Source organism: Orbicella faveolata, unplaced genomic scaffold (assembly GCF_042242905.1).
Source record: "Orbicella faveolata isolate gen_17 unplaced genomic scaffold, um_ofav_v1 contig_3, whole genome shotgun sequence".
In the NCBI taxonomy this organism is placed as follows: domain Eukaryota; kingdom Metazoa; phylum Cnidaria; class Anthozoa; order Scleractinia; family Merulinidae; genus Orbicella; species Orbicella faveolata.
This window is the reverse complement of record NW_028301558.1, coordinates 1,543,733-1,571,592: the sequence shown is the minus strand read 5'-3', so window position 1 is coordinate 1,571,592 and position 27,860 is coordinate 1,543,733. Positions and strand designations below refer to the sequence as shown.

Here is a 27,860-nt window from a genome sequence, read left to right as displayed (position 1 = left end):
GTTGAATGAGAAAGAGATGACAATCGCATGCCAAAATGAGACTTAAGCTTAAGTTCAAGCTTTAACCTTCAAGCTTTATCTCTTCATCAAGACTTATGCTTCTCACAAGTAGATAGTTTTCCAACTCTTCAAGACAAATGATGTCTGCAAGTGATGTCTTAATACTTTCCAGCCTATGCGTGGCCTCTAGAGTCACTGAAACAGAGTTAAGGTGGCTTATTACAGTTTTGATGGATTATAACAGCCATCTCTCTTGAAAAATGTTCCAAGATGTTTTTCCTTTCTCTATTTACTGTTTGCTCAAGTCTTTTATCATTCTATGTGAAACTTGAACAATTAAACCTTAACAAGGAGCCAAAATGAACAAACGAGTAGCTAAGGAGAGACTGGGCACTAGTTTTTCTCAAAATCTAACCGTATGACCCCACCTCAAACTTTCAGGAATAAGAAATTGGCTCTGATTTAACATTCATCCAAAGTAAAATGAAAATCGGTAAGACATATTTTTTGCAAACTAAGAAAAAATAATGTGAAATCAAAAATAGCTCAAAATCACTCTTACAGATTTTTTTTTTAAATCTTGGCTCTAAACGTGATTCACCCCGACAAATCAACTGAGGAAATTTCATCATGAGTTGTACGGTAGGTTTTCAAGCTATACTTGATCAAAGACTGAATTTTACAACCTTGGACGAGAATTGAATTCCGCATGCCCTTTATTTAAGTGCGCACTCATTTGACACCATGTATCACGTGTGAGAAAGTAAGAGTAAATTACAGCACTTTTACCGGTTGTTTATTGAGCTTTTTTGTCATGTTTTTTAGGCCCTAGGCTTAAACACACATTTGAACGGAGTTTGAAACTATTGCTACGTATACCGAAGTGATTTAACGTCTTTCAAAGGATGAAGTGGTTTTCGTTTCTTCTTAGGGTTACTTGCGTCATTTTTTCCTGTGCGATTAATCCTGAAGTCTGGCAGGCAATCAAAGCACGTACTAGTGAGCCTCCGAAAAACTGTAGTAAGCCACCTTAAAAGCTGAATTTGAACTGATGCTAGGCACGAGACGCCATCTTGGATTTGAATGTTGATAAGAACCTGGGAACGAGTCCCATGACCTATGATGCAATGCTCTAATAATACTAATACTAATACTAATACTAATACTAATAATAATAATAATAATAATAATAATCTCTGCTCTGAGAAAGGAGCGTGTTAATTTCAACAGTTATTCGAACAGAATTGCATCAGGAATGATGTTTATAAGCAACAAAATCTAGTTCTTTTGGCCCTAAAAGAAATTGTAAGCATAAAGAATCATAAGGCCTCTGGATTAAGACTTTAAATGGTGTTTTGATGATCAGCACTGCAAAGAAATTTATCCCTAAACTTGATCTTGGCTGGGGAGGCGCGGTGGCCTCGTGGTTAGTGTGCTCATCTCTGGATCGAGCGGTCCGGGTTCAAGCCCTGGCCGGCGACATTGTATTGTGTACTTGGGCAAGACACTTTACTCTCACAGTGCCTCTCTCTACCCAGGTGTATAAATGGGTACCGACGAACTTAATGCTGGGGGTAACCCTGCAATGGACTAGCATCCCATCCAGGGGGGAGTAGAAATACTCCTAGTCACTTCATGCTACAGAAACCGGGATAAGCTCTGGCCTGACGGGCCACTTGGCTCGTATACAAAATTAACCTTACCTTTACCTTTTTTATCTTGGCAACATGCTGCAGAAATTGTGAGTGTCTTTCTTCTTGTACAATCATAACTTAAATTTAAAGCTTGTCATAGAAGTTGATCTGAAATTGTGTTTCTGTTATGAGCAGTTGCTTTTAACTTACATGTACATGAAACCTTCAGAGGTCAATGTACATTGTACATGTATTTAGCTGATATTAATTTCATGTTGCTGTGTGCTTCTGTTCTAGTTATTCACTGGTTATCAACCCATTGACTCCTGGACCTTTTTGCCAAAAACACATTTTTTGGACATTTTGGAGATTTTCAGGCTGGATATGGGCCAAATTAGCTCCAATCTACTGAAAAAGGCATTTGCAACATGACAGCATGCCTGATCCCTACCTCAATTATCCGGATCTCTTGATTATCTGGACTTTTTCTCTAGTCCCAATTTTGTCATGAATATTTGTTATTCATGATCAAGATCCGTAGCAATATTCGTTTTAAAACTATAGCATTAAAAAGGGCAGTCAAAAGCAAGTTTGTTTTGCTTTTAAAGAGCAAAAGCAGCGCTCGCATGCATCGTAACCAATGAAGAACACTCCAATGAGTTGTGATAGGCTCAGAGTTGAGTGGTTCAAGATATACAGTAGGCCTATATTGTTTTCCAAACGATTTGTAAAAGGGTTGTTCCACGATGAAATGTTGCTTTATTTAAACAGTTTCGGTCTTCATTAATATCCATATTTTCGATTATCTGAACCCTCAATTATCCGGACTATTTCGTCTAGTCCCAACGAGTCTGGATAATTGAGGTTCGACTGTATTAATTTTCAACTTGTTTCATTCAAGCTATTACCTTCTCATCAAGTTGCAGACATTATTTATTTGTTTGAAGATGATTTCCAGTCTGTACTGTGCACTCTTGAGCGTTTGTTTACGTATTTATTTGAGACATCACAAAATGTACTACTTACATGAACTAAATTCAAAGTTTCATGTCAACCTCCACTATGGATACAAAGCTTTATGCTTTGTTCTTTCTCATATCACTTGATGAAACAGCTTCACAGCAGTAAAAATCAATGAAGCTGTTGGAGAAAGAACTTGAAAGGCCTCAAAGATAAGGTACGTGGTTTGTGATGAATAACATCGATTTGCATTCCATCAAGTGAGACACATAAACTTTAGGGTGCTGAGGCAGTACACAGCACAGAATCGAAATAATTTTTAAGGCTTCTTTTTTGTTTTAGTGATATGCGTCTTTTTTTATGAAAAACACAAATAATATGAAGAGAATTTAGGTTCACAACTTCTGAAAAACTTAGTAAGAATTATTACACAAACAAAATTTATGTTCACAAGTATTTTCTTTTTTTTTTTTTTTTCATTTGCAAATTGTGGACATATCCTTTGTTAAAACGCTTAATGTTGGGGCCTGAGTCACCTGAAATCTGGTGACATGTTGTGTGTCCTTAAATCTGATAAAAACTAATGCATGTAATTATTAGAACTGTACAATTTGGACAAAGATCTTTGAGGCTATTGCAAGATCTTAACAAGCTGAGCAAGATCCTTGCCAATGTTCTTAGGGATCTTGCAAAATTCTTTATCAAGATCCTCAAAGATCCTGGTCAAGATTTTCAAGGGTCTTTGAGGATCTTCAAGGATCTTCAAAATTTTTGCCAGGATCTTCAAAGTTCTTCCCAAGATCTTTAAAGATCCTTCAAGATCTTGGCAAGATCTTTGAAGATCTTGTGAAGGTATTGCCAAGATCTTTGAAGATCCTTGAGGATCCTCAAGGATCCTTCAAGATCTTTCGCAAGATCCTTGAAGATCCTGGCAAGAAGTTTTAAGATCCTTGAAGATCCTTGAGGGTCCTTAAAAGTCTTGACCAGTATCTTTAAAGATCTTGATGAAGATCCTCACAAAGATCCTCACAAAGATCCTCATAAAGATCCTCAAGGATCCTTGAAGATAAGATTTTAACCAGGGAGAGTCTTACTGGCTCTCATAGTTATCAAGTACCATATATTAAAATTCTGGGGGCTGACGCTGTAAAATTCTCAATTAGTTTTAAAGCCTCTACCTAAGGATACTGTAATAATTTTATGAAGTTTACTTCAGTGCATGTCTAGTGACCCCAACATGTCAGACATGTTGAGAATTCGATACTGGTTCTACTATTATTTTTTAATTTAATCTTCTTTTTACCTTCTTGTTCCTGTAATACGAAATGTGCTTGGAAGTTCTCTCTGTATTGCTTCAATAAATGAAGGAAACTCTTCTTCAGGAACTATTTGCTGAATCTGTATTAATTAGAGAGACTATCACTGTACAATAATTTGTCAAACATAATTCCCACCAATAAAAAAACCATGTCGATGTGTGTTTCTGATCTTCTAATTTAATTTACACGTAGTTACTAAAACACATTAGCACATGATAGTAAATGGTTTGAGCTGTGGAAGAGTATCAGTAATTCACCTACTGGGATTGTCTGGGTAAGGGTAGAACTTTCTGAAAAGACTATAGAGACGACTTCCACTCAGAATGTTGAAATTAATTGGTTTACAGTGTACATCTTTGATATATTGTCAAAACAAGGTATCCTCTAACCAGTATCACATGACCACATTGCAGGCTCAAGTTTAGAGCTCATGGAGGCCACATGGTTTTTTTTTAAGTTGACCACTGTGCAGGTAATGGTTTTCGATTGGATTGCAAGCTCAAACCAGGTTAACTTGTTATAATCAGGGGCCAGGTTGTTGGGAAGCTGGTCAATGCTAACACAGAATTAAAAGTGAACAAAAGTATAAATTTTCCTTGCATAAAGATGTTTCTCACTGCTTCTGTTTAGTGTAATTTTAGATTATTCAAACTCCAAACAGAAGGCCAAACGATATGAACAGAAAACCTCACTGCAAGGTTACAAAACTAAAATAAAAATTCTTGCTTATCCTGGCTTAGCTTTATTAGACTTTGAACAGCCTGGCGTTCAACAGCCCGGCATTGTGCATGCATCAGATTTTCAAATTTTTAACATATCTTGTTCTTTATGTTAAACATCGATATTCTTGTTAAAATAAGGTATTTTCACAGTAGTTGTAAAATGTAACACATCTCCTAGGTAGGTCTCCTGTAAGAACTCATGTAAAACAAGTTTGCAACAATTGTTGGCAAAAGGCACCAAATGGACTGGGGGATGCTAACAATTTTCCAGATATTCCCTTCAAAGAGAACATCCCAATATGTGACTACTTAAGACTATAACTGATATCATTCATAACAAGCATGTCCTTTCCATTTATCAAACTTTCATTACAATCAAATTGCATTTCCTTACCTTGTAATATTGATCAAACAAATCATTTTTTCTTACAAATTCCACCCACTGCATTGGTGCTTTAGCTCCTGACCTCTTTGCTGGTCTGGATCTCTCCTGAAAAGTTAATACCACAACAATTAAATGAGATTTTGTGTCTGGGCCATGGGTAGGTGTGTGAAAGTACACTATGCTCCTGCACTCAGTGTAAGACCTCTTGTCAACCCCTGTCAACTTGGAAGCTGAATAAGTCAAAGGTGTTTCATTGTGTAGGTGGTAGGAGAGGATCTCTGGTACACATCCTTGCTAGATGTGAGAAGGTTCTCCATTAGTATACCTTGCAACATAACCAGGTGTTAGAAGTCCTAGCCTCTACTACTGAAAACAACACTACTGTAAAATCAAGGTCCCTGACCCATCAATACTGGGGACTTTGTTTGTAAAGAAAGCTGAAAGAGAGCCAAGCAGAGGTCTGCTTTTTTTTTCTGATACAGTATTAACTATGGTGTGAAGCCATGGTGACTAGAAGATACATGTATGCTAGCAGATCTATGCATTCTCCTTTTTTCCACCTACTGTAAGATCACTGTGACCTCTCTTTCCCGTGATAAGTAGGTAATATATCAAACACAAAAGACCGTGTTTGACCACATTTCCAAACACCAAGAAGAGAGTTGAAAATACGGCACATAGCGAAGTATTTTTGATGAATTTCAAGGTGTTTAGAAATGTGGTCAAACTATATCTTGAGTGTTTGACATATCTTCTCAACCGAAACTAAAACTAAGGAGAAAACTGAGAAATAAAATCGTAAAAATCTATGCTAATTAAGATCAGATATCCAAACACCGTCACGGTCATGATTTCCTTTGTTTAAACTTGATGAATTATTAATGAGTTTGAGAAGTAAGTACATGCAACGTTATCTGGTGATCTGCTGCTGTGGGTTTAAACTGGACACTGTTCTTCGAAAATTCAACATAAGCCGCAACTTGTGATGAAAATGTGAGCATTTTTTTTTTTTTCAATATTTAGCTTAGGGCTGGGTCACACTAGTTTTGGAGCAAATTTAAATATTTCCAATTTTTGGCCAGGAAAAAAATTGGCAAAAATTTTGCAAGTTCCAAATTTTGGCAGTGGTTGCTAAACCAACATGTTGGAACCAAAATGTTAGTGATTGAAATATACGTCACAAGATCTACCGATTTCTCAATTAAGTATTTTATAAGATTCCATGCGAGAGTTACATGTAAACTCTTCGCAGATTTTTCTCCATGCTGCATGTTCTTGACTCTCCGTTCTACAGCAACTCGTGATTTTTCGGCCCATAATTAGATGAGCAGATTTTGATTGGCTTGCATTTGTGTTGTTGCCTGTGCCACTTGTGATCTGAGAAGACTGTCTCACTGAAACCGTCTCTTCAAATTGCTGCCAGTAACTGGATTCAGGGTACGAGTCAAGAATTTGAATAAAAAACGCTGCTCATATTCCTTGTTTGCATTGAAATAACTGTAAAAAGCATCAGATGGACCGGGTAATAAAATGATTTTGTCTCGCTGTCGCACGTGCCAAACTGGACTAGCCATCAAAGTTATTTTCTCGCCATAATTTAATCCAGACATGTTTTAAAAAACATGACAGTTAAATGGTTAAAAAAAAAAAACAAAATTGTTTGTTTTGCCAAAATTTGGAAGCCTCCGAGGCAGCACTTTGGCTTCTTTGAAGATTGGCAAAATTTTGGCAATCCACAAAAATTTGGCAAGTTTTGAGAGTTGGGGTCGCACTTATTTTGCGCTACTTGTTGACAAATTTATTACTTAAACAAACAAAATTGGCTCTAGTGCGACCCGGGCCTTAGGTGTCAGAGATCTGTGTAGTCATTATCATACAAGTTTGCCCACAGTCATCAACTGCAGGTTTACAGGCTATATGAAAGTAAGTGTTATATGCTTCACACTAACCTTCATAGCCTGTATAGCCTGCTGTGTACAACTACTCTAAATTTGTCTCTAGGCAACTGAAGAACGACACCAGAGCAAGTCAGTAGAAGACAAGAGTCATAGGTCGAAGACTCGACCGACTCGACTTGGGTCGACAAACGGGTTCTTTCCCCGCCCGTCTTATGAATTTTCCATTCTATCAGACGTTTATACGGAGAGGTCTGAGTGCTACTTTAAGCTTTAAATATAAAACCTTACCCTTCGGCTCCTTTTACCCATATCGAATACCAAAATCCACAAACAAACAGCGCTGAGACCTTCTTCACACACGTGATGGCAAAGGAAACTTTGGCTTACATGACATATCGACTTACATTGCTGACTGTATCCTACTGCTGACCAAGAGAATCTGGGGCTCTATTTCCCTAATTTGTATTTATTTTACATCGAGACAATTCTTATCAACAAGTAGATCGTTTAATGGCCTGTAAAACGAAGTATACAGTGCATAGGGTTCGATTCATAGAGTATGTACCTCAAGCAATTCACTGCATGGCAGTTGAAGACTGTAATGAACCGTGCAGACTTGCTTTATCAAGGTAAGGTGGATACCTCACATCTCGTGGATCCACGTGGTGTTCGCAACAGCTAAGACTGCGATTTGTAGAGAGCAATACTTAACTTGTACTATCTTTCAGTTAATAATACAAGAAGTGTAAATCAAAGATTGTTTTAAACTTAGTTAGCTTCAATTTGATTGGTTTCAGTTGCGGTTAAATACAGGAATTGCACCACGCTAAACTGTACTCCGGCAGCCTAAATACCAGCCTGACAGCACGCAGGTTAGCCTGAGTACAGTAGTGTTTCGGTTAGTGTAAGTTAGCACTGACTTGGGAATGGTTAGCTCTGCCTTTAATAAGGTGCATTTCCTGTATTTAGCTGCAGGTGTGATTTCCTCACTAGGCCATTCCATTCAATATCTGCACCCCCCCCCCCCCCCCCCATCCCGCTGCCCTGTTGAGGAACTTTGAATTCTACCCCCTCAGGAAAGTAAACTTTTTACCCCAAAAAAGTAGAATCAAAGTGCCGACAGACACCTCCCCCTTCACAATTCATTAAAAGATCAATGGTGCCAACACAGTCACTCCCTCAGAAACAGCCTTTAAAGACTCCCCCTCCCCTTCCCCCTCAGATTTCCGGATGCCTCAATAGGGAAGCTGGGGGGTTGCAGATTAAAAACTGGAATGGCCCACTGTACATATGCTTGATATTGTTTCCTTTTAAAACTTTAATTTGGCAGGGTGTCTGGAAAACCCGAATAGCGAATAGTCCTGAATAGTGTGAATAGTCTCAAATAGTGCGAATAGTGGTGAACAGCCACAAAAAGTGGCGAATAGTCATCAATAGTCATCAATAGTCACCGTTTTAGATCTAATATATCCTGTGTTAATTAATTATCCAAATGAGCAACAGAATTTCAGTGAATTTATTACCTTTTCTTCTCCGGACTCAGGCTAGGGCTGTCCATTGCCAACATTACTAAGAAAACAGAAAACACAAGGATAGCCTAATAAAGACGTATTTACGCTTTTGCAGCGGTTAAAACAGAAGAAATTACGTGTAGAAACACCTTTTGTCCTGATAAGCGTTTGTGCTTTCTAGTGGGAAAATCCCATCCTATGTTGCTTCGAGGTTTTGACTGCGAGATACTGGGTACCCTAATTGCTAGGATTTGCCACTATTTATTACTATGCACCACTATTCGAGACTGTTCGCCACTATTCACACTATTCGATGCAACTATTCGCACTACTCATACTATTCGCTATTCACTATTCAGGACGATTCGTTGTTCACTATTCGCGACTATTCGCTATTTACTATTTGGGTTTTCCAGACACCCAATTTGGCGTCCCCGTGAGCTTCACATTGAATGCACTTTAGTACAGTCAACCCAAGTTAATACAGTATTGTAGAAATCTAGCTACTTTGGACATATTTAAGCTCGCATAAGTTAATTGGCTGGACGTGATTTAATTAATGCAGTGTCTAGATGACTCAAAAGCTTCATGCCACCAGCTTCCTTTTGTAGTGATAAACGAAGGAAAAGGTTTCTGAAGGGCAAAGCTTCCTTGCTTCCTTACAAAACCTCCTAATTTTTGCAATAGTGAGAATGACCAAACAGTGATTGAAATGTTGTTCATTTTTACCTGTAATTCTTTTGGTGAATGGTTTTTAAAACACCTATGTTGATAATATTCACATCATCATTAAATCTCAGCCTTACACAGCATTGGTCTGAAAATTGGTATTCTGGCTATTTAAAACTCCAGTAGTTAAATTCATTTAGCTGTAGCTACATGTAAAAGTTCAGTAATTATTGGTCACAAGACCAACCATTGCAAAAGGCATATTGTAATAGTAACACAAAAATTGGAAAATTGCCTGACTTCCAGACCTGAAGTACAGTCGAACCTGTATTAAGCAGCACTGTATAAAGCAGTCAGTTTTCAAAGTCTAATAATATTCACATCATCATTAAATCTCAGCCTTACACAGCATTGGTCTGAAAATTGGTATTCTGGCTATTTAAAACTCCGAAGTCCCGAAAATTGACCTCTATTAAGCGGTCACCTCTTAAGCGGTTGTGGTCACCATTTACGAAGTCCCAACGGGACTTTTACTATTGTCTTGCCTTGATTAAAGGGTCACACAGTGTCAATTACTTGTTCATACAGTTCCTAATAATGTAACACACGAGGTACAACAAATGATTTCCTTGTTTATTTTCGCACATCATTAAAAGTCGGAAATGAATGTTTCTAATTTGAGGTCAACTGTCTTTTCAGCACTGATTGTATTTGAACTGTTTTTCTTGCAACCTGTATTAGGCGGTCCCTGAGGGACTGACCACTTAATACAGGTTCAACTGTATTTTAAAGAGGCTGTCTGGGTGCAAGACATCTAGACACACTGCAATAAGCACTTTAATTTACTGATTCAGAATAATATAATGATCAAGCCCAGTATTTATCATGATAAGGTTAATATATATTCCCGTGAATTTCATAGTTAACTCAAGGTTGTAAGTCCTCTCCGCAAACGTGCTGGTTTAGACTGGAGCTTATAACAAGAATCAAATTAATGTTAATTTTACTATACATTCTTACAATTGATTCAGTAGGTATCACTTTTAATTAGTTTAATTTGAAATTATTCAAGAACTCACTTTATGCTATTGATGTCTGAGAACATCATTTTGTGGTAACTGTGTCTATCAGAAAATACTATTTAATTACAGGATTTCTTCAATTATGTACCTGCACACCATTATGCTGCCATTAAATTTTTATTGAATCCTTTTTTCCCTATCAGGGCAGATAGTAGTATAGAGATATGGAATTTCAAAGAAAATTGGTATCAGGAAACTGTAAGTTAAAAATTATTTATATTTCATTTATTAAGTAAATATTTTGTTGTGTTCTCTGACACCCCTTTGTTACATAGCTTCCGTTTAAAGCACAAGTAGGTTAGTTCAGAGAAATTTCAGAGCAACTACACAATGCATGGCCACTTTTGAAGGTGCATATATTTAGTGGCTCATTTGGCTCAGTAGTGGATAAAAGAACAAGGAATAAATTTTCAATTTATATGCTAAGTCCTAGGTCTATATATTTATATATTTAGTGGCTCGTTTGGCTCGGCAGTGGATGACAAAGGAGCAAACGAGCCAAATGAGCCAGCTCGTTTGGTGGATGATTAAATGTGGCCGTGTATTCTGTAGCTTAGCCGAAATTTCCATTCACAATTGACATGATATACAAGTGACACACATGTCAATAATTTATAATGTAGGTTTCTATTTAAAATAAGTGCAAAGGTCAATATACACTGGAGCCCTGAATTGGATCATGCTTTTCATGCTGAATGATGTATATCACTAGCTTCAGAAATTTAGAGTAGTGTCAAGTGCTGTCACTATGCTTTACCAAAACAAACCTTACTTTTCTTCCTGACTGCAAGGAAATATCCACTGAGATCATGGAGCAATCTTATGATGCCTTAAATAAAATTTTAGAGAGGCAAACCTAGGAAATTTCAAACAAATGGCTATGACACCTCTTGAACAAGTAGTAAAATAATTAGAGCAGCCATTCGACAAAAAAGATTCACTCAATTTTTTTAATGGTTAGTGTTTAGATAGAAGGGAAAATATGTGGAAAGGAATGGGGAATATAAATGATTATGTATTCTGCTCATAAAACAACAATAAATTTGAAAACTAGTGTATTCCATTATTTTGCCAGGAGAAATGTTTTTTCCATTTGCTTTGTCAAATGAATATTAAACCTATGATGTTATAAAAAATGTATGATTTTGTCATCTTGCAAGTAATTAAGGTTCAACTGTAAGTAGTATTGTTCACAATGTATTGCTGTTTTATGTAATGTTAGTATGTTTTTTTTATTTCTTTTTAAAAAAAAAAATTTTTTTACAAAAAATATTAGTAAATTGCTGATTTGACAGAAAAATACGCTCTTTAATGTTAAGTCTCCGCAAGATTTATTGTAGTTAATTCTGACTAGCTAGTCTAAAACAAGAACTCTCTCAGTCTCTCTTTTTATTGAAACTCCTGCAACATTTCCTCTAAGAGCAGAGCACACTCATCAAGATATAGCTTATAATTATCTCATTCACAATAAATATTGTTATTATTAACATTATATTTAACACCTCATGATGTAACAAATTGTAGTCTGGTTTTATTTTGTTTCTTTCTATCAAATTATTATTGCACTACCAATCCCAACTTGTGCAATTTCACCATAACAGTGCCTCAATATCTTGATGATTTTGCAATATTTAGTAAACTTTTACACAATAGTCAGCCCTTAAGCTATATTCAAGCTTTAATGACGATAACTGAGTGGTTAAAACCACTTGATGTTTCATTTATCATTTCTTGATCTCTTGTTCACATGCTAGGTCATTCCTGGTTGTAATGGCACATCAGTAGAATCACTTGAATGGAGTAGAGGGAGATTATTTACAGGAGGTCTTCATGCTGAAATCACTGAATGGGATCTCATCAGCTTACGTCCCAAGGTAATTCATCAACAATATTTTATTGTACATTATATGAAAGATAATATATTTAAACTGCAGTGAAAGATATGAAGACATGATTGATCATCCAAGTTATACACACAGCTTAAGCAGTTGTGAAATTAAAGCCTGAAAAAAATTCAGGTGTGAGAGGGATATAACTGTGATGATCAATCATGTCTTTGACATATCTTTCTCCGCAGTTCAAATATATGATTGTTCATATATATTCACTTTTATACCATGCCATAGAAAATACAGCCAATCAGAATACAGGAAAACCATTGTATATTTGACAGTATTACATCCAACCTTGCCATCATGCACGGCACATATGTTGCATTGACTGTGTTGGTCAATGTATTTTCTAAAAGCTTGTGTGAATACTGTAACGCACGCGGGCGACAACAACTTCCAGTCAAGGAGTCCAACAGCCAACGGTTTAATTACTTGTATCTCAACGTTTAGCTTACTTGTACATGGCAAGTCTACTAACACACACAGGCTACTACACAATGTGAGTCTCTTATATACGCTGTATTACGAGTACATTGCGCATCCCGTACTCGCCATATAACCGTCTCTTAGTCTTAGAACTCTTGCGAGTATACATTCAAATACAACCGTTATATATCTTAGCACGCGCATCATAGCTCATGCAATCACTATATCAGTTTCATTACATTTCCCCCCTTCCAATAAAAGAGATGCGTCCTTGCATCAAGGGTCATCCTAAAGCCAACAACGGTATTTTACATAATCAAAAAAAAACAACGACAACGGAGAAAGCATTAACTTGAAAAAGATCTTTCCCGAAACCTCTAATGTAATTTTGAACTGTTGAGAATTTTCTTGCAATTTTCTTTGCAAACTTAAGCCTTTCAAATAATCAGCAATTTAAAAACGTTTCCTTCATGGGCATTTTAATTCAAGGCTTTTAATAGCAATAGGCAATTCGCATGTAGTGAGTGATTGAGGATGCATGTTAACACTATTAGCAACCTAGTAAATATAATTGCTGTTTCCAAAGATGCCAGAAGCTTTATGCCTGATTTAGAATAGCCATCATCAACCCAAAATACCCCTGGGGAGACCAATCAAACGAGCTAAAACTGCAGCAATTTGAGATCAGTGACTTGATATTGCAGGAAATTAGGGCAAGATTTGGCTTGTGGTTTGCTAATCGCAAATTTGGGTATGGTTGATTCTCATATTGCTCACGTTTAGTAACTGTTTGAAAATGCAGGGCAACAAAGTTAGTAATTCATGATTTGTGGGCTCCATTCCACTGGGTAATGAATGAATGAAGTCTTTATTTCTTATTGAAAAATGTGTGATTCAGCAGATGTGAGTCTGAATAAAAGCAAGATGAATGCAATTTAAAATATAGTAATTAAAATCTACAATTAAACAATAAGATGAGAACAATTTAAATTCTTCACAAGTTTAAACCCGCTTTCAGTGTTACATGCATAGCAGCTATCTTTCAACTTGCCATCTCTCGACATGCTATGTAACCTGGCCTGTGTAAAAAATGTAGGCGCAAGTGACTTCTTTACGGTCGAACTCCACTTTAAGTCATGAAAGATGAATTTATTTGACATCAAACTAAGGCTAGGAGTATCAAGAAGTCATTCTGTGAGAGATAAATTGACTGTTTTGAATGTTTACATCTTCTGAATATTAACTGAGTGGAAGCAGCCCAAATCTAAAATTGTTTGAATTATCCCATAAGTCAGGAAACAATAAAAGTCCACAATCATCTTCATTTAATTTGAGGTTGATAATTATCGTCTACTTGTCATTAATTTTGTTCCGCTAATAACTGGAAAAATTGCCAGTTTCACAGTTAAGCTGTCTTTCAGCTGTTTACATAGCATGTCAAAAGATGGTCGAAAGATGTTGCCTATGCACATAACACTGAAAGCGGGTGTAAAAAGACATCAGTTCATGTACAAGTTTTTTTATCTCAGAGTTCTTATCCGGGGAGTAGGAATTCATGCCCTCTTTTTCTTATTAAGTATTCTTGACCATTTTAGTGCCAGCAAATCTTGAAGTGGGTGGTCTTTTGTGGTGATGATCTTGTTGGACAAAAGTTGATCTTTCCCTTCAGCTAAGGTCAATATTTTGAAATCAGCCTTGGTGGAATATCCATAGTGGTAGGCTTGTTTTGAGACATGATACTTCCGACAAGCAAATCCCCAGACATCTAGGCCATATGTGAATAAGGATAAGATAAGGGAGTCAAATGACTTACTGAGTTGATCTTGAGAATATTATAAACTGTCTTATGTTTCTGAAAATAGTTTACTTTAGGAGTACATGTTGATATTAAATGGTCCAGACAGAACTTCATACTTGAAATATAAAAAGCCAATTGATATGTTTATAGGTGGAGTGCAATTCAGAACAGTTAATCAGTGTCTTTCTTACAATAGTTCATTTGTCAGAACGTTTTTTGATGCTGCTTGTTAGCTCATTTCCAAATGGTATATTTTTATTTGGTTTTAAACAAACCCCCCTCCCTTGATACAACCTCCCTAATGAACCCCACTGGGAACCCCTTAGTTATAAAGTTGGATAAGCCTAAGCAGGGCTTAAAAGTGGCACTTTGCTATTTTCTTTTGAGCTTCATGTACCGGGCAGGCTCTGTTCTGTTTAACTTTTTTTTTCTAATTTGTTCCTAAATGTAACAATTTGTTTGGCCTGATGTAAGCTTCAAATTCATCTTTCAGGTAACAGTGGATTCTTTTGGCGGTGCTGTGTGGTGTTTATCAGCTAATTATGAAAAAACTCACTTGGCAGTAAGTATACAAACAATAGCCTCCATTTCTGGTGAAAAATATGCTAGTAGGGATATTTTTCCACAGACAGTATCTGTTCTGAAAAACAAACAGTTTTCCAAGAACATAGCTCAAGGAAAACTGTGAACTTTGAGGAACAGGCAATGTCCAAGAACAAACATCCTAGCCAATTTTCCCATCAAATGGAGGCTATCATGCTTTTTTTACAACTTGCGCAGTTTGAAAATTGGGGAATATGACTCGGATATTCCCCATTTTTAGCTGGGGCATATTCAGTAACGCGACACGTTTAGACCAATCACGAGTGAGCGAAAATTTGTATATGAACAACAATATCTGCTAAGAAGAATTTTTTTATCAAAGACACAGTCATACATTGAATCTTTGATAAATGTTATAATTATTTTAACTACGTCCATTGGATCCTTTAGGGATTTCATGGCTTACTCTGAAATTATGCTGACTACTATAATATTTTTTCAAATGTTTGAATAATATGGCTTATTTGTTAGTACGGTAACCATAAAATTACATAGCTTCCAATTTGTAAGTCAAATAGTTGAATTTTATTTGAAGCATCATTCGCTTTGTAATTGCAGTGTAAATAGATAATGAAGTTGATTCAAATTAATGTACATGACCTGCGTTAGCATGGTGTAAGCAAGTTACAGTGTATGTGTTTATTAATGACTGTGGGCCTCTCACCTGTGGTGGCCAAAAGAAAGATGAAAGGGTTGAATCTGTACTCAGTCAGGTTTTGAATTGTTCATTAATTATAACACTACAATTTCTGGCAAGTGGTATTGAAATACATATTGTTGTCCTCCAGGCTTGTCATAGTAATTTGGTTTAGTGCTCAGATACTTTATATTCTATTTTGCAAGCTCAAGGGAGGGTGCCTATTAGAGGCAGGGTGCTTATTGATGTCAGAATGCTTATAATAAATTTATTTTTTTGGAAGAAAAGTCTGTGAAATGGAAAAGAACCTTTTCATCTCTAGGGGTAATGCCCTCATGTACCTGTAATACAGTACCAAGAAATCAAATCATTCAGCAAGACTGTCAGACAAGGTTCCTTGTTTACTGCAGCATTTGCTGTCAGTGACTAAACAGTCCATTTGTGATCAAACCATTGTAATGGTTAATGTAGTGAAAATGAATGTGTAACCATAAGCTCCTTCTTGTCAGAATGGATTATTTTGTCTATATTTATGAATTAACAACTTACATGTACCAGTGATACCTTCTATTGAAAGCTATGTTTCTTGATCTTGTTCGATTGTTTTTAACGACTGATATCATAGCTAGAGGGAGTTATAGCAATAGTTATAATAGCAATTGACACCCGCAAATTAAATGTTTGCAGTCTGTTGTAAAATTTACGTTATGTCATGTACATGTAACATACAAACTCCTCAAATTTTTTTTGACCACCCTAAGTTTGTCTTATGTATTAAATGAAACATGTCCATCTTAAATGTAACGAGTTGGCTTAAGGTGGCCGAACACAGTTTTCGCGCGCGCTTTTGCTGATGCAATCGAGCGCGCACACAAGGATTGCAAAGAGCGATCATTTTATTTACTCAACACCCTCACTATCTGTGCTATTTTTTCTCTGTTATTGAACGCAGTGTATTGATGGCTTTAGTCTTTTATTACAAAGATATGTTAGAAAAGGTAACGACGCAAAGAAACCAGCAATTCTCAGCTTTCTCTTTGTTACCGAAAGAACCCAGTTAAATGCAGCGCATGCGCAGTTGTTCGAAAAATTGAGACCGATTGCTTTTGCAGAAACTTGCGGATTTCTGACGATCCAGTCGTTAGAATTTCAAGAAATTTGGCAAAAAAATAGTTCAGAAACCACGTGAATGATCTATCGCAAAAAATCTGAATTTTGACATAGGGAATTTTTAATAATACAGAACATGCGGTGAAAATGATTTATGGCGAATTACGAAAATCGCCTATGTCAAAATTTTATTGGAACAGTGTTGACAGAAGGGATTCAATGTCAATTCGTAGTGAGCAAAAGATGAAAAAAATCTAACGACTGGATTTTTTTTAAATAAACAAAAACCATTTTTTAAGCCTTGTTTTTAACCAGCCCCGTTGCCATGGCAACAGCACAAACCTTAGCCAAAATGCGAGAATAAACTTTTCTGTGGTTAACCTTGACTCTTGCAAAAAACGAGCGCTAAAGCATAAATAGCTTAAAAGTAATGGTGAATTAGGCATAGGCTCTTGAAAACTGTGTTCGGCCACCTTAAAGAGTCTTTTGATTCTCTTTTAATTGTCATATCACAGGTAGGCTGTGAAGATGGCAGAGTGAGACTGTTTGAAATAACAACTCATGACTTGGTATACAACAAATCCTTGGATCAACAAGAAGGTACTTACCTACACTTTCAGTCTCTGTTAATAGGGACTTAAGTTATCATGTTCCTTCAGGGGTGTCTCCATTCCAAAGGAATGTCACGCCTCATGATGATTACCCCACAAATACCATTACATGTATTAAAGCTTAATTAGATCTGGCTGTTTAAAAATTTTATTAAGTTTTCTGAAAATTGAATCATAAAATTTTCTGTGGCATTGAAACTGGAAGGTGTAAAGCATCCTTTTTGAGTTCAAACTCAACACACTCTTTAAGTGTTTTAAAAATTCTTCAAGAACCCAAACATCCATCCCTTCATTTACATGTAGCTGACTTACAAGTATTACTTGTATGTGCCTATATATATAAGTCACACTAGTGACATACATTCATTACATACTGCATTGTCCTGGACAGTCACCTCATGTGAGTCACAGTAGTCACACAGATGTATTACATACTACATTGTCCTGCACAGTCACCTCATGTGCGTCACAGTAATCACACAGTAACTGTTGTGTTAGATACTGCATCGTCTTGCACAATCACCCCATGTGGGTCACAGTAGTCACACAGATGTGTTACATACTGCATTGTCCTGTACAGTCACCTCATGTGAGTCACAGTAGTCACACAGATGTGTTACTGTACATACTGCATTGTCCTGCACAGTCAACTCATGTGAGTCACAGTAGTCACACAGATGTGTTACATACTGCATTGTCCTGCACAGTCACCTCATGTGCGTCACAGTAGTCACACAGATGTGTTACATACTGCATTGTCCTGCACAGTCACCTCATGTGAGTCACAGTAATGACGCAGATGTGTTACATACTGCATTGTTCTACACAGTCAACTCATGCGAGTCACAGTAGTCACACAGATGTGTTACTGTACATACTGCATTGTCCTGCACAGTCACCTCATGTGCGTCACAGTAGTCACACAGATGTGTTACATACTGCATTGTCCTGTACAGTCACCTCATGTGAGTCACAGTAGTTGCACAGATGTGTTAGTTACTGGAGCGCCCTCCGGTCATGTCATGTGAGTCACAGTTAGCATGCATGCACCTTCCACAGTGAGTCACTCTGGTGTTACCTTCTTCCAGGTAGAGTCCTGTGTCTCAGTTGGCATCCAAATAATAATGTGTTGGTGACTGGAGCATCAGACAGTACAGTAAGAGTTTATAACATTAAATCTGGTAAGAACACAACAATCATTGTATTCAAACTTCTTAATATTTTCATTTAACTCTTTGCTAAACATTTTTAATGAGTGTCTTGACTACATTAGAAATAAAACAGTTTTATGCCTAAAATGTTAGCAGTGAGTATGCTTCAAAGTCAGCTTTCTGGTGTACCTAATATCTTGGAAGTATGAGATGAAACAATTAAAAATATAGCCCTGCTATCACTAAAAAAACAAGTAACTAGAAAGTTTCATGGTGTTTTAACTTAAAGTTATTAGTATCACAGCAGAAATTTTAAATGGGAGGATAAAAAAATGGCAGAGGAATGGCAGGGCTCAAAAAAGTGCCATCCACTCATTGGGCACAAGAATATTTTGTTCTGGGCAAATAACTTTTTGTTCTCACTTGCCTGAGGGGCAAGGGCCCAGGCAAGTCTTCTTACAACTAATTGAAATAGAAACTTAAACTCAACTAAAACTTTTCCAGTGTAAGTGACATTTCAGGCTCATCTGAAGGGCAGGCTGGAGTTCAAGTTTTTTCAAGCCCTGAATATGCATTTTCCTTGTCATTCAACCCATCCAGGTCATTGCAATTTAAGGATTACTGTGGAGGAATTTCACTCTAGAAGTACTCTTATATGGGCAATACACATAACAAGGTACATTTACTTTAAACCTTCATGAAGTAACATCATGTTTGCAAGACAAAAAGAAAAAGAGAAGGAAAGAGAAAGAAAAATATTGCTTGCTGTCCATTAGCTTTTGTAGTTTCTCTTTTGTATGTAATTGTTTTGTTGCAAAGTTCAAAAGGTTTACAATATTACAAATACATATTTTAAAGACACTTGGGATTTACTTTGCAAGGGAGTAAAATTCATTTTTTACTCAGTTACTTTAAATTGTTTCGTGCTGAGCCACTACCAAAACTAAATGTTAAAACTGAACAAATGTATGGAAAAACAGCTGGACAAAATGTTTTTGACCACTCTCGTCACATGTGTTATATGAAGATGTCCATTTCAAATGTCACCCAATCATGATAATTTCCTTAAAAGCCAACTGCTGCTCATACTTAAAGTATGGAGATTGCATTGACCAATTTCATGAGTTGGCTTAGAGCTGTTGATTTGTTGTTGTTGTTGTTTTCAGTAATTTTACAATAGTCACAGGAGATTCTCTAGGAAATACTCAGTTCTGGGATGGTTTACAGGGAACACTGATTCAGGTTAGTTAAACCACAGCACATGAATTGTTGTACTTAAGATATGTAGGAACAAAGCTGCAGTAATTAATAACAGCATGCAATTACTGAAAGCATTAATCAACACATCTCACTCCTGGTCCCATTTAAATTTGATTTGTGATTTGTATTTGCTCTACTTCATTAGATAATTTGCTTTTAAGGAATACAAAAAGATCAGAGTAAACAAACACTTCCTTACTGTTTCTATGCCAAACATCTTGTATGGGCACTGAAGAAGAACTATATACTGTGTAGTCTAAGTACTGGTGGTTACTTTTACAGCTTGACAAGGATTATAGATCTTAACTTTGTAAAAGAATAAATTTTGTTTTCCTTTATTGACTAAATAAGTTGCTGCTGCTGCTGCTGTTGTTACCATATATGGCATTCAACATGTTGTGTATGTGGTTGCAAATTCTTTCTTTCAGAGTTTCAAGGGACATGTGGCAGATGTACTTGCAGTTTGTGTAAATAAGGTTTGTACCACACATTTATGACTTTACAAGAGCTCCAGGTTTTGTTCTCTCTGTTGCAAATAATTTTGCTCTCTTTCAAAGTTTGTGTTTTTGCTGAAAAGTTAATATCAAGAACTACAGCGAATCTCAGAGTCAGTCGCATTTGCATTTACATGCAAGTGAACAACAGCAGAATATCTTAAATTGGAGGATTTGAGAATTCATTATTTTTTCCATGGAATATGTCTTATTTCAGGAGGAAAACATGGTTTTCAGTGGAGGAGTAGATAGCAAGATTGTTCAGTTTCGACAGATTACCAGCAAGGTAAACACAAGAATGAACTGGTAATGTTATCTTACCATTATTCCACCATTCAGTTTTAATCTACCAATTTTAAAAGACCTTGTACATATAGTGAGCACCTTTTCCTGTTAAAAAGTAAAACCTGTTAACTAAAGCTGATGTAACTAAAGACTCTAAATAGTCCAAATTTTCAGCTGACACCACATACAGGTATATATGACTTTTTATGCTAACCTGGAAAACTATTAGGTTCTTATAGATTGGTATTCACTGTGTAGTGTATACATGTACTTATTTTATTTTGGCCTTGATTACAGAATGGTATTTCAACCTGGGTAAAAGCTGCCTCTCAGCGTATGTTTTCTCAAGATGTCCGCTCTCTTGTTACTCTGGAAGGAAACCAAAACCTGTTACTCTCTGGAGGTGAACATATCATTAATTATTATTTAATAAAATATAGTGTATTGTAAGTTTCCTTGTCATTGTAGATCTTACTGGTTATGTCAGTTAATGATATAATAGGTCCAGGCTGGTTGTGTAAGCCCAGGTTTGAGTCACCATATTTTTTTTTATTCAGATTGATTTTGTTAAATCAGCTTTTAAATGAATCTAGCAGTTATTCAAGGTCCGACTTCTCAATTTTCTCTTTCTTAAATTTTTACCCAGAAAAAGATGGGAATCATTCAAAATTAAATTAACTCCAAAAAGGAAAAAAACAGAACTTGTGTCAGTTCTTAAACATTATTAATATGTAACAACCACAGAATTTCACAAACAACTACCAGAACTACCCATTATTCTCAGGGACTAGGGTGCGTAACTCGAAACATTGGCAGTAGCTTATCATGATTATATTCAAACCCCTTTGTTGACCCTCTCATTGTGTCTGATATAGAATTTAAAATGTAATCTACAACTTCCAACTAATTTGTATACTTTTATCTTGATATTCTTCCCTTGTCCATATTTTTAGGTTTGCAAGGTGCATGATATCTAAACACTTCAATTCCAACTACTTAAAGTGTTGTTGTTATTGAAATGATTTTTCAGGTTTAGACCCTAGTCTTTTATTGTATTCTACCAAAGAGTTTGGAAGATCAAGCAGTGAGAAAGTCCCACCATTTCCACATGTAAGTAATGTGTCACAGTTTGTGACGGGCTCTTGAATTTTTGGTACTGTGTTTTTGTATGCATAGAGAATTCCCGATTCAAGCTCAGTCTTACAGCACGCATAAAGGACAGGGACAGAAGCATCCATTTGATACTTTCTCAAGTCTGTACACTCTTAGATTTAGTGAGGCAGAATGAGTATGTATTACTTCAAGTTATTGAAGGAGCAAACAAACAATTGTTTAGAAATGGGAAATGGGTGATTGGGACAAATGGAGGTTTTCTTTGAAGAATTCTGTACAATATGCACCTTGTTGTGTACCCATAGAGCTGAAGTGAAAGGGGCCTTAAAAGACTGTAAAAAACAGGAATTTTATTCTTTGCACCTGTGACTTCTACAACTTCTATAAGCTCCATGGTAACTGTACCCTAGAAAAGTGGCAAATTATGCAAATACACGGACTCAAGAGACTTCAACCGTGCCATCCATCATGATGAGCAACTGAAAACATTGGATCCTGTCTACATGGTCCCAATACATTCACAAAACTGGATGCCCACAACAGATGTTGGCAGACAGTCCTGACTGACTTGACTTGAACCCTAACATTCCCATTGGAACATCGGTCATCCACCAGGGATCTCCATCTTCCATTGTGCTTGGCAACTCTTTCCAATTGAAACTAGTTCATTGTGCTTCAGCCTCCTGTCGATCTAGTCCATGTTGTTTTGGGCGGTGCCTGGTTCCTCTTTCCCTGAGGTGTCCACCAAAGGCATGCCTGGTCACATCACGTTGGTAAAAGGTTTTATCAGAGGATAAGCCAGCCAGCACCATTTCCTTTTTCCTGATTTGGAGGTGTAGAGGCCGTTGTTCTGCTTTCTCCCATAGATCTTAATCATTTCTGACTCTGTCTCCAGAGAGAGCTATTGACAAAAGTCTGTGTCTTGTAGTTAGAAGTTTTGGTGATATGCCAGGCTTCACCGCCATATAGACGAAAACTCTTCACTTCGGTATTAAAGGTTTTTATGCTTTGTATTCACTGAGATTGCATGTGATCTCAAAATAGGCCTCTGGATCTGGAATGCAGTTTACATGGCCTTTCTGACTCCTGCTACAATGTCCAGGCCTGTCCCACCTTCACAATGACAAAGTTGCCAAGGTAGCTTAACTGGTTGATGTCTTGGATCTCTGCTTCTCTGATGCCGAAGTTGGTGTTATTCTCGTTGATCACTCATGAATGCTCTTCGTCTTCCAGATGTTGACCTTTAAGCCAATATTTGCAGATGTCTTTCTTATGATTTCAAGCTTCTGTGTCATGTCACCATGTTATTGGGAAGATAGTGCCTCAACATCTGCAAAATCAGTGTTTTCGTAGTCCAGTCTGATCATTTGGTTGATATTCTTTGGCAATCCATAGTGGAGCTGTTTCCTATCCACACTATCCACTGCCTTTTTGTAGTTGATAAAAGCCACATACAGTGAGGACTTCTATTCCAGAGTCAGATAAAGTATCATTTGAAGCATAGCATTCTGTGCAAGAGTGGTCCTCTCCTGGCAATAGCCAGCTCTAAACATTGGCTCCACCTCTCTAGGAGTACCATACTAAGAATGTTCCCAAAAATCGAAAATAACATGATGCCTTGATTCAATCTGTGCACTCTTTCTCGTTCCCATTCTTAGGTAGTTTCACCAGATGGCCATGTTCCCAATCTTATGGTGTTTGTTCTGTGTTCCAGATCATCTAAAACAACTTGTCAAGGGAATCCACAGATGACTTCATGTCCATTTTAAGTGCTCCTGGAGGGACGCCATTCAGGCCCAGGGCTTTGTCTTTTTTTCGTACGTTGCATTCCATTCCTGTTTTTGTTTTTTGAAGGTGGCTTTGTCAAGGCACCCTTTGTTCAAGGGTGATTCTGCAGAAGATGCTGCAGGCAGAGGGGACATGAAGGGAAGCAAGTTTATCATACTACCAAGAAGCTCTCTGGGAAATACAACATCTCCCATCATCAGGTGCCCAACAAAGATGGAAAACGTTTGACATACAAAAGTGAAGAACTCATGAATAGACTGCCACCAACTACCATAACAACAAGCCTTTCAGTGATATTTCTGTTGTCCCTTCTCAATCCATTCTTGACTGCACTGTTGGTGTCTATAAATTTGGCCTACCTTTGAACCTTTTAACAGCTCTGGTTTTAGCTTTGTTTAGTGCCGCTTTCTTTTCCCTTCTTTCTACTGTTTTGTTAGGGTTTTAGCTGGTTTCCTCGTGTTACCTGATTGGGGAGGTTTCTTTCCAAGACATTGTCATATGTCTTGTTCCAAGCTGTCTCTGATTCCTCCTAGATCTTCTCTGCTGAATCAGCTTCTTCAACAAGGGTGCTCATTGCCTGGAATCTGTTAGAGTTTTTTAAGTTTGAACTTGTCTCTTGTGGCTGCATTCATCAAGTGTGAGATGTAATGCACTGTTGACTTGGTTTGAGAGTTAACTTGACAAATTAAACCACTTGAGATTCAGATGGCTGCCTGAAGCAGCGTCACGTCCTCTTCTCACTTGCATGTCGTGCAATGATCTTCTCAAACCTCCCAGAGATAGTGATATGGTCAATTTGATTTTTTTGTGTGGTGATCTGTAGAAATCCATCTGGCTTTTTATATCCACTTGAGCTGAAATAAACTGCCTGCAGTCAGTACCAGCCAACCTTCAAAGTGGCTCCAGTCAGTACCAGCCAGCCTTAAATTAGCAGCTCCTGGCAGTGATATACTGCTCACATATCAGCATTGAGAGGTATTCACAGAGAATGTGATACCTCCCACATCACTGTCCTTACATTATAACTAAGCAGAAAGATAACATTTCAAAGTATAACAAGAAGATCTGTTAGATCTTAAAACCGCGCTTTTAAAATTTAACTGTTTTCTTAGCACTACAGTCGCAACGCAGTGCACATTCGAAAGTAATCCTTGATGATTCATTGATTACTGTAGACATCACATCACTTGATCAACACAGACTGTACTATTGCACCATCAGTCGTAGCCGTTGCGAAATCTCTGATGACGTAATAGTGTTAATCTGGAACTTTCTTTGGGATATGTATGGGCATGAAGATACAAACACTATTAACAACAGCTTTCTTTCTTAAGAGTCAAGTTTAAATTTAATTTTTTCCTTGAGTAAAGGGCTAGCAAAGAAGTCACACGAGTCACATAATTCAAGAATTGTGTTATCGACGGCTATCTTTAGTATGGTGGTTATTTCCCTACCAATGACGTAATCATTGCATGTCCTGACATGTTCTTTGCTTGGCTTGCAAATATTTCGTTTTCCATCCGATCTATGAACTCGCTGCGATGAAAGAGGCAAAGAATTTACTTCATTTGCCTAAAACCACAAGAAATACTCGCAAACTTGCAAATAAATTGATGACCGTCGCTTCTGGCGAAATAAACTTCCAAAGTAAACACGATCTTATTAGTCACGTAGCAAAAGTGAAAGCTGCAACGTCAACGCATTCCATGGCTGACGTAATACCTTTTTTTAGCGTATTTATTATTCTCTTTGAATCCAACGCTTCGATAAAACCAAAAGAAAATATATTTTACCCACAACAAAGGAAACAATGTCCGTAAAATTATCCGTGTATTAATGTTTTAACAGCTTCTGGCGGAAAAAACATCACACGTTGCGTGACTCGGAATTTGGCCGAGCGGAGGTCTGCGTCTGGTCACCGACAAAAAAAAAAATAAATAAACCACAGGTAAACCTAGAACCGCGCTCGGCCCATGGCCGCGCGGTTAATAAGTGCTTGGCAAGCTGTTCTGGGCAAGCCAAAGAACCCCTCTTACAGCATGAAGTGGTTGGTTAACCCTGGTCTAAAGTTGCTGCTGACCTTTGTGAGCTACACAACTGTGCCCTAATGGTCATCTCCACCTACAACAGCAATTTTACAGAAGTTGCTTGTCTCAACACCTTGGCGTCACTTAAAATCAGTATTACCTAGGTATGACATCCCAGACATGCTTATCACAGACAATGGCCTCCAGCTTGCTTCAGGCAAATTCACAGTGTTTGCAAAAGCCTGGGGTATTCCAGCATTTTACATCTTCGTCCTGTCATTCACAGTCCTATGGAAAGGCCAAGTTCCTGGTTCTGGTACATTGGTACAACACTCCAACCAAAAGGAATCAGCATTGGTTCCGCTCAGCTCCTCATGGAATGACCCTATACAACTTTCCTACCTGTTGCTAGTGCCACCTTACAACCGCGACACTTGACAGAAGAAGAAACACACGCACTCATTGGGAAGAAACAGCAACAGCAGTACCACTAGAGCTAACACACAATGCTTCTGCAGGCCACTGAGCATGGAGAAACTGTGCGCTGGAAATTGCTGGGACAGAAATGCTACTTGTATGGGACAAGTTGGTCCTCTCAGCTACAAGTTGAATGCTGGAGTGTGTGTATACAGGCATAACCATGGTAACCACCCATTGTGGACAACAGTCAGACAGTCTTTGCCAACAATCGCAGGAAGCTTAATGTAGCACAAGTGTACTCGAATGTTTTTACGCTGGATTGGGACGAATGGGGGTTTTCTTTGGAGGAAATGTACTTAAAAAAAAAATAGCAGCCTGCCTGGAACTAGCAATTTTTTAATAGCAGTTAATGTAAGAACTGAATGCACATCTGCCAGGAACCAAGGAGCTCTTAAGCTATGCTAATGTAGAAACTCAACTCAGTTTAGTGCATATTCTGTTTCCATGGATGTACCTTTATTAGTATTATCAATACTTATATGTATTGATTTTACTAATAAAGCACGACTTTCAGTCCTGTGGAAAAGGAAACGCAGTCCAACCATCTTCTATGATTATACTTTAAGGCTGATGAGATTCCATTTTGTCATTGTTAATAACTATGATACTGATAGTGCTGACACAACCATCAACACAACATGAAGTATTATAATTACTATTATTATTTTTGGTGACTAGGAATGCTTCCACTGCACCCTGGATGGAATAATTGTTAATTGACCCCCAGCATTAAAGTTGCCAGTATCCATTTATACACCTGGGTGGAGAGAGGCACTGTGACAGACTCCAGTCCAGGTCTAGACTCACCACATCCCCGACTCTAATATATAGATTTAGCCAAGACTAAAAGCGGACCTCCTGACTTTTTAAGTAAACCTGGCTTGACCCTGCAATCCAATGATCTCTTAACTTGAGCCCATGATATGGTCATGTGGTACTGGTCAGCGGATTCCTTGTGTTGACAGGTGTCAATTGACCATAACATGGATGTCCAATATCAAAGATGTATGCTGTTAAGCAAGTCTGCATGTCTCAGTTAACCTATTAACTGGAGTATGGCCACCATGTTACACAACTTCGTTATCGTTGTCGTGTGTATGCGCCCATGAGCAATACCGCTGGCCATGATAACCACAAGAAAATTTCCTTTTCTTTCCTATATGAGTATGGTGCTTGGCTTGGTGGCACTTTGGGATGCCGAAGTTCCACTATCATTAATCACCTAATATCTTAATATCTTTACCTTATCTTTTTAGAGTCCATTGATACATTTGGCATCAAAGGCAAATATTCTCATGTATCAGATGTCAAATGGCTTACAGTTCTGGAGACTCCAAGAAGCAGGTGATCAACAAATAAAATCTGAATCACTTGATTGATTGATTAATCTGCTTTATAGCTGTTTTTATCACCACACATTTGATCATGTTGGCTATTTCTTAAATCTGATGATCACAATTGTGATTGCAATGCCAAGCCGAGATAAGGACGTAAATAATTATTTATCAGGTAACCAACCACAGCAGAGGCTTGATATAACAAAGGGCCTGGTTCTTATGTTACCATTTACCATGCAGTTTAAAGATCTGTATAAATGTGTTGTCTTTTCTATATGCAAAGGAGGATTTTAAGGAAAGCTGTGAAGAAATCTATTTTCCCTCTTATTCAAGGCTAATGATCTCGTAAAAATGCAAGGCTACCCCCAGTTTTCTTTTTGGATTCCATTAGCCCTTGCTAAGATCTACTCTTTCCATATGATCTTAACTTGGTGAAAAGACCTTTTTGTTTCGTAGGCACCATCCTTAAATTTGTGCTGTAGTTGTACATTTCTCACTTGTTTTAAATTGTGTGTACGTGAATTTCCTTGATAGCTGGCCAGAACACAACTGTTCTCAGTAAAACTCCCATACAGCTCTTAGAGATCAAGAAGAAGGTAGGCAGCAAATGGAAAACCTTTTTATTGAAAGTCATCACCTTGGCAAGCGAAATTGATCGTTATGAAAAA

General features: G+C 37.4%; 2 protein-coding genes across 2 annotated transcripts in view; one reads left to right on the top strand and one right to left on the bottom strand.

Moving 5' to 3' along the window:
- LOC110048763 (RNA cytosine-C(5)-methyltransferase NSUN2-like) overlaps positions 1–7,325 on the bottom strand; it is a 45,856-nt gene extending 38,531 nt beyond the window's left edge. The window contains exons 1-3 of the mRNA XM_089298509.1: positions 7,207–7,325; positions 5,030–5,125; positions 3,898–3,992 (exon numbers count right to left, since the gene is read on the bottom strand). Of these exons, the coding sequence (XP_089154635.1) occupies positions 3,898–3,992; positions 5,030–5,125; positions 7,207–7,227 (212 nt within the window). The 5' untranslated portion in view covers positions 7,228–7,325. The remainder of the gene's footprint in view (positions 1–3,897; positions 3,993–5,029; positions 5,126–7,206) is intronic.
- Positions 7,326–7,344: 19 nt separating this feature from the next.
- Positions 7,345–27,860, top strand: part of LOC110048762 (U3 small nucleolar RNA-associated protein 4 homolog) — a 33,991-nt gene continuing 13,475 nt past the window's right edge. The window contains exons 1-14 of the mRNA XM_089298510.1: positions 7,345–7,547; positions 10,324–10,378; positions 11,935–12,054; positions 14,790–14,858; positions 17,162–17,246; positions 18,346–18,438; positions 19,009–19,084; positions 19,575–19,650; positions 20,097–20,144; positions 20,380–20,448; positions 20,745–20,850; positions 21,478–21,557; positions 27,112–27,199; positions 27,727–27,788. Of these exons, the coding sequence (XP_089154636.1) occupies positions 7,429–7,547; positions 10,324–10,378; positions 11,935–12,054; positions 14,790–14,858; positions 17,162–17,246; positions 18,346–18,438; positions 19,009–19,084; positions 19,575–19,650; positions 20,097–20,144; positions 20,380–20,448; positions 20,745–20,850; positions 21,478–21,557; positions 27,112–27,199; positions 27,727–27,788 (1,146 nt within the window). The 5' untranslated portion in view covers positions 7,345–7,428. The remainder of the gene's footprint in view (positions 7,548–10,323; positions 10,379–11,934; positions 12,055–14,789; positions 14,859–17,161; positions 17,247–18,345; positions 18,439–19,008; positions 19,085–19,574; positions 19,651–20,096; positions 20,145–20,379; positions 20,449–20,744; positions 20,851–21,477; positions 21,558–27,111; positions 27,200–27,726; positions 27,789–27,860) is intronic.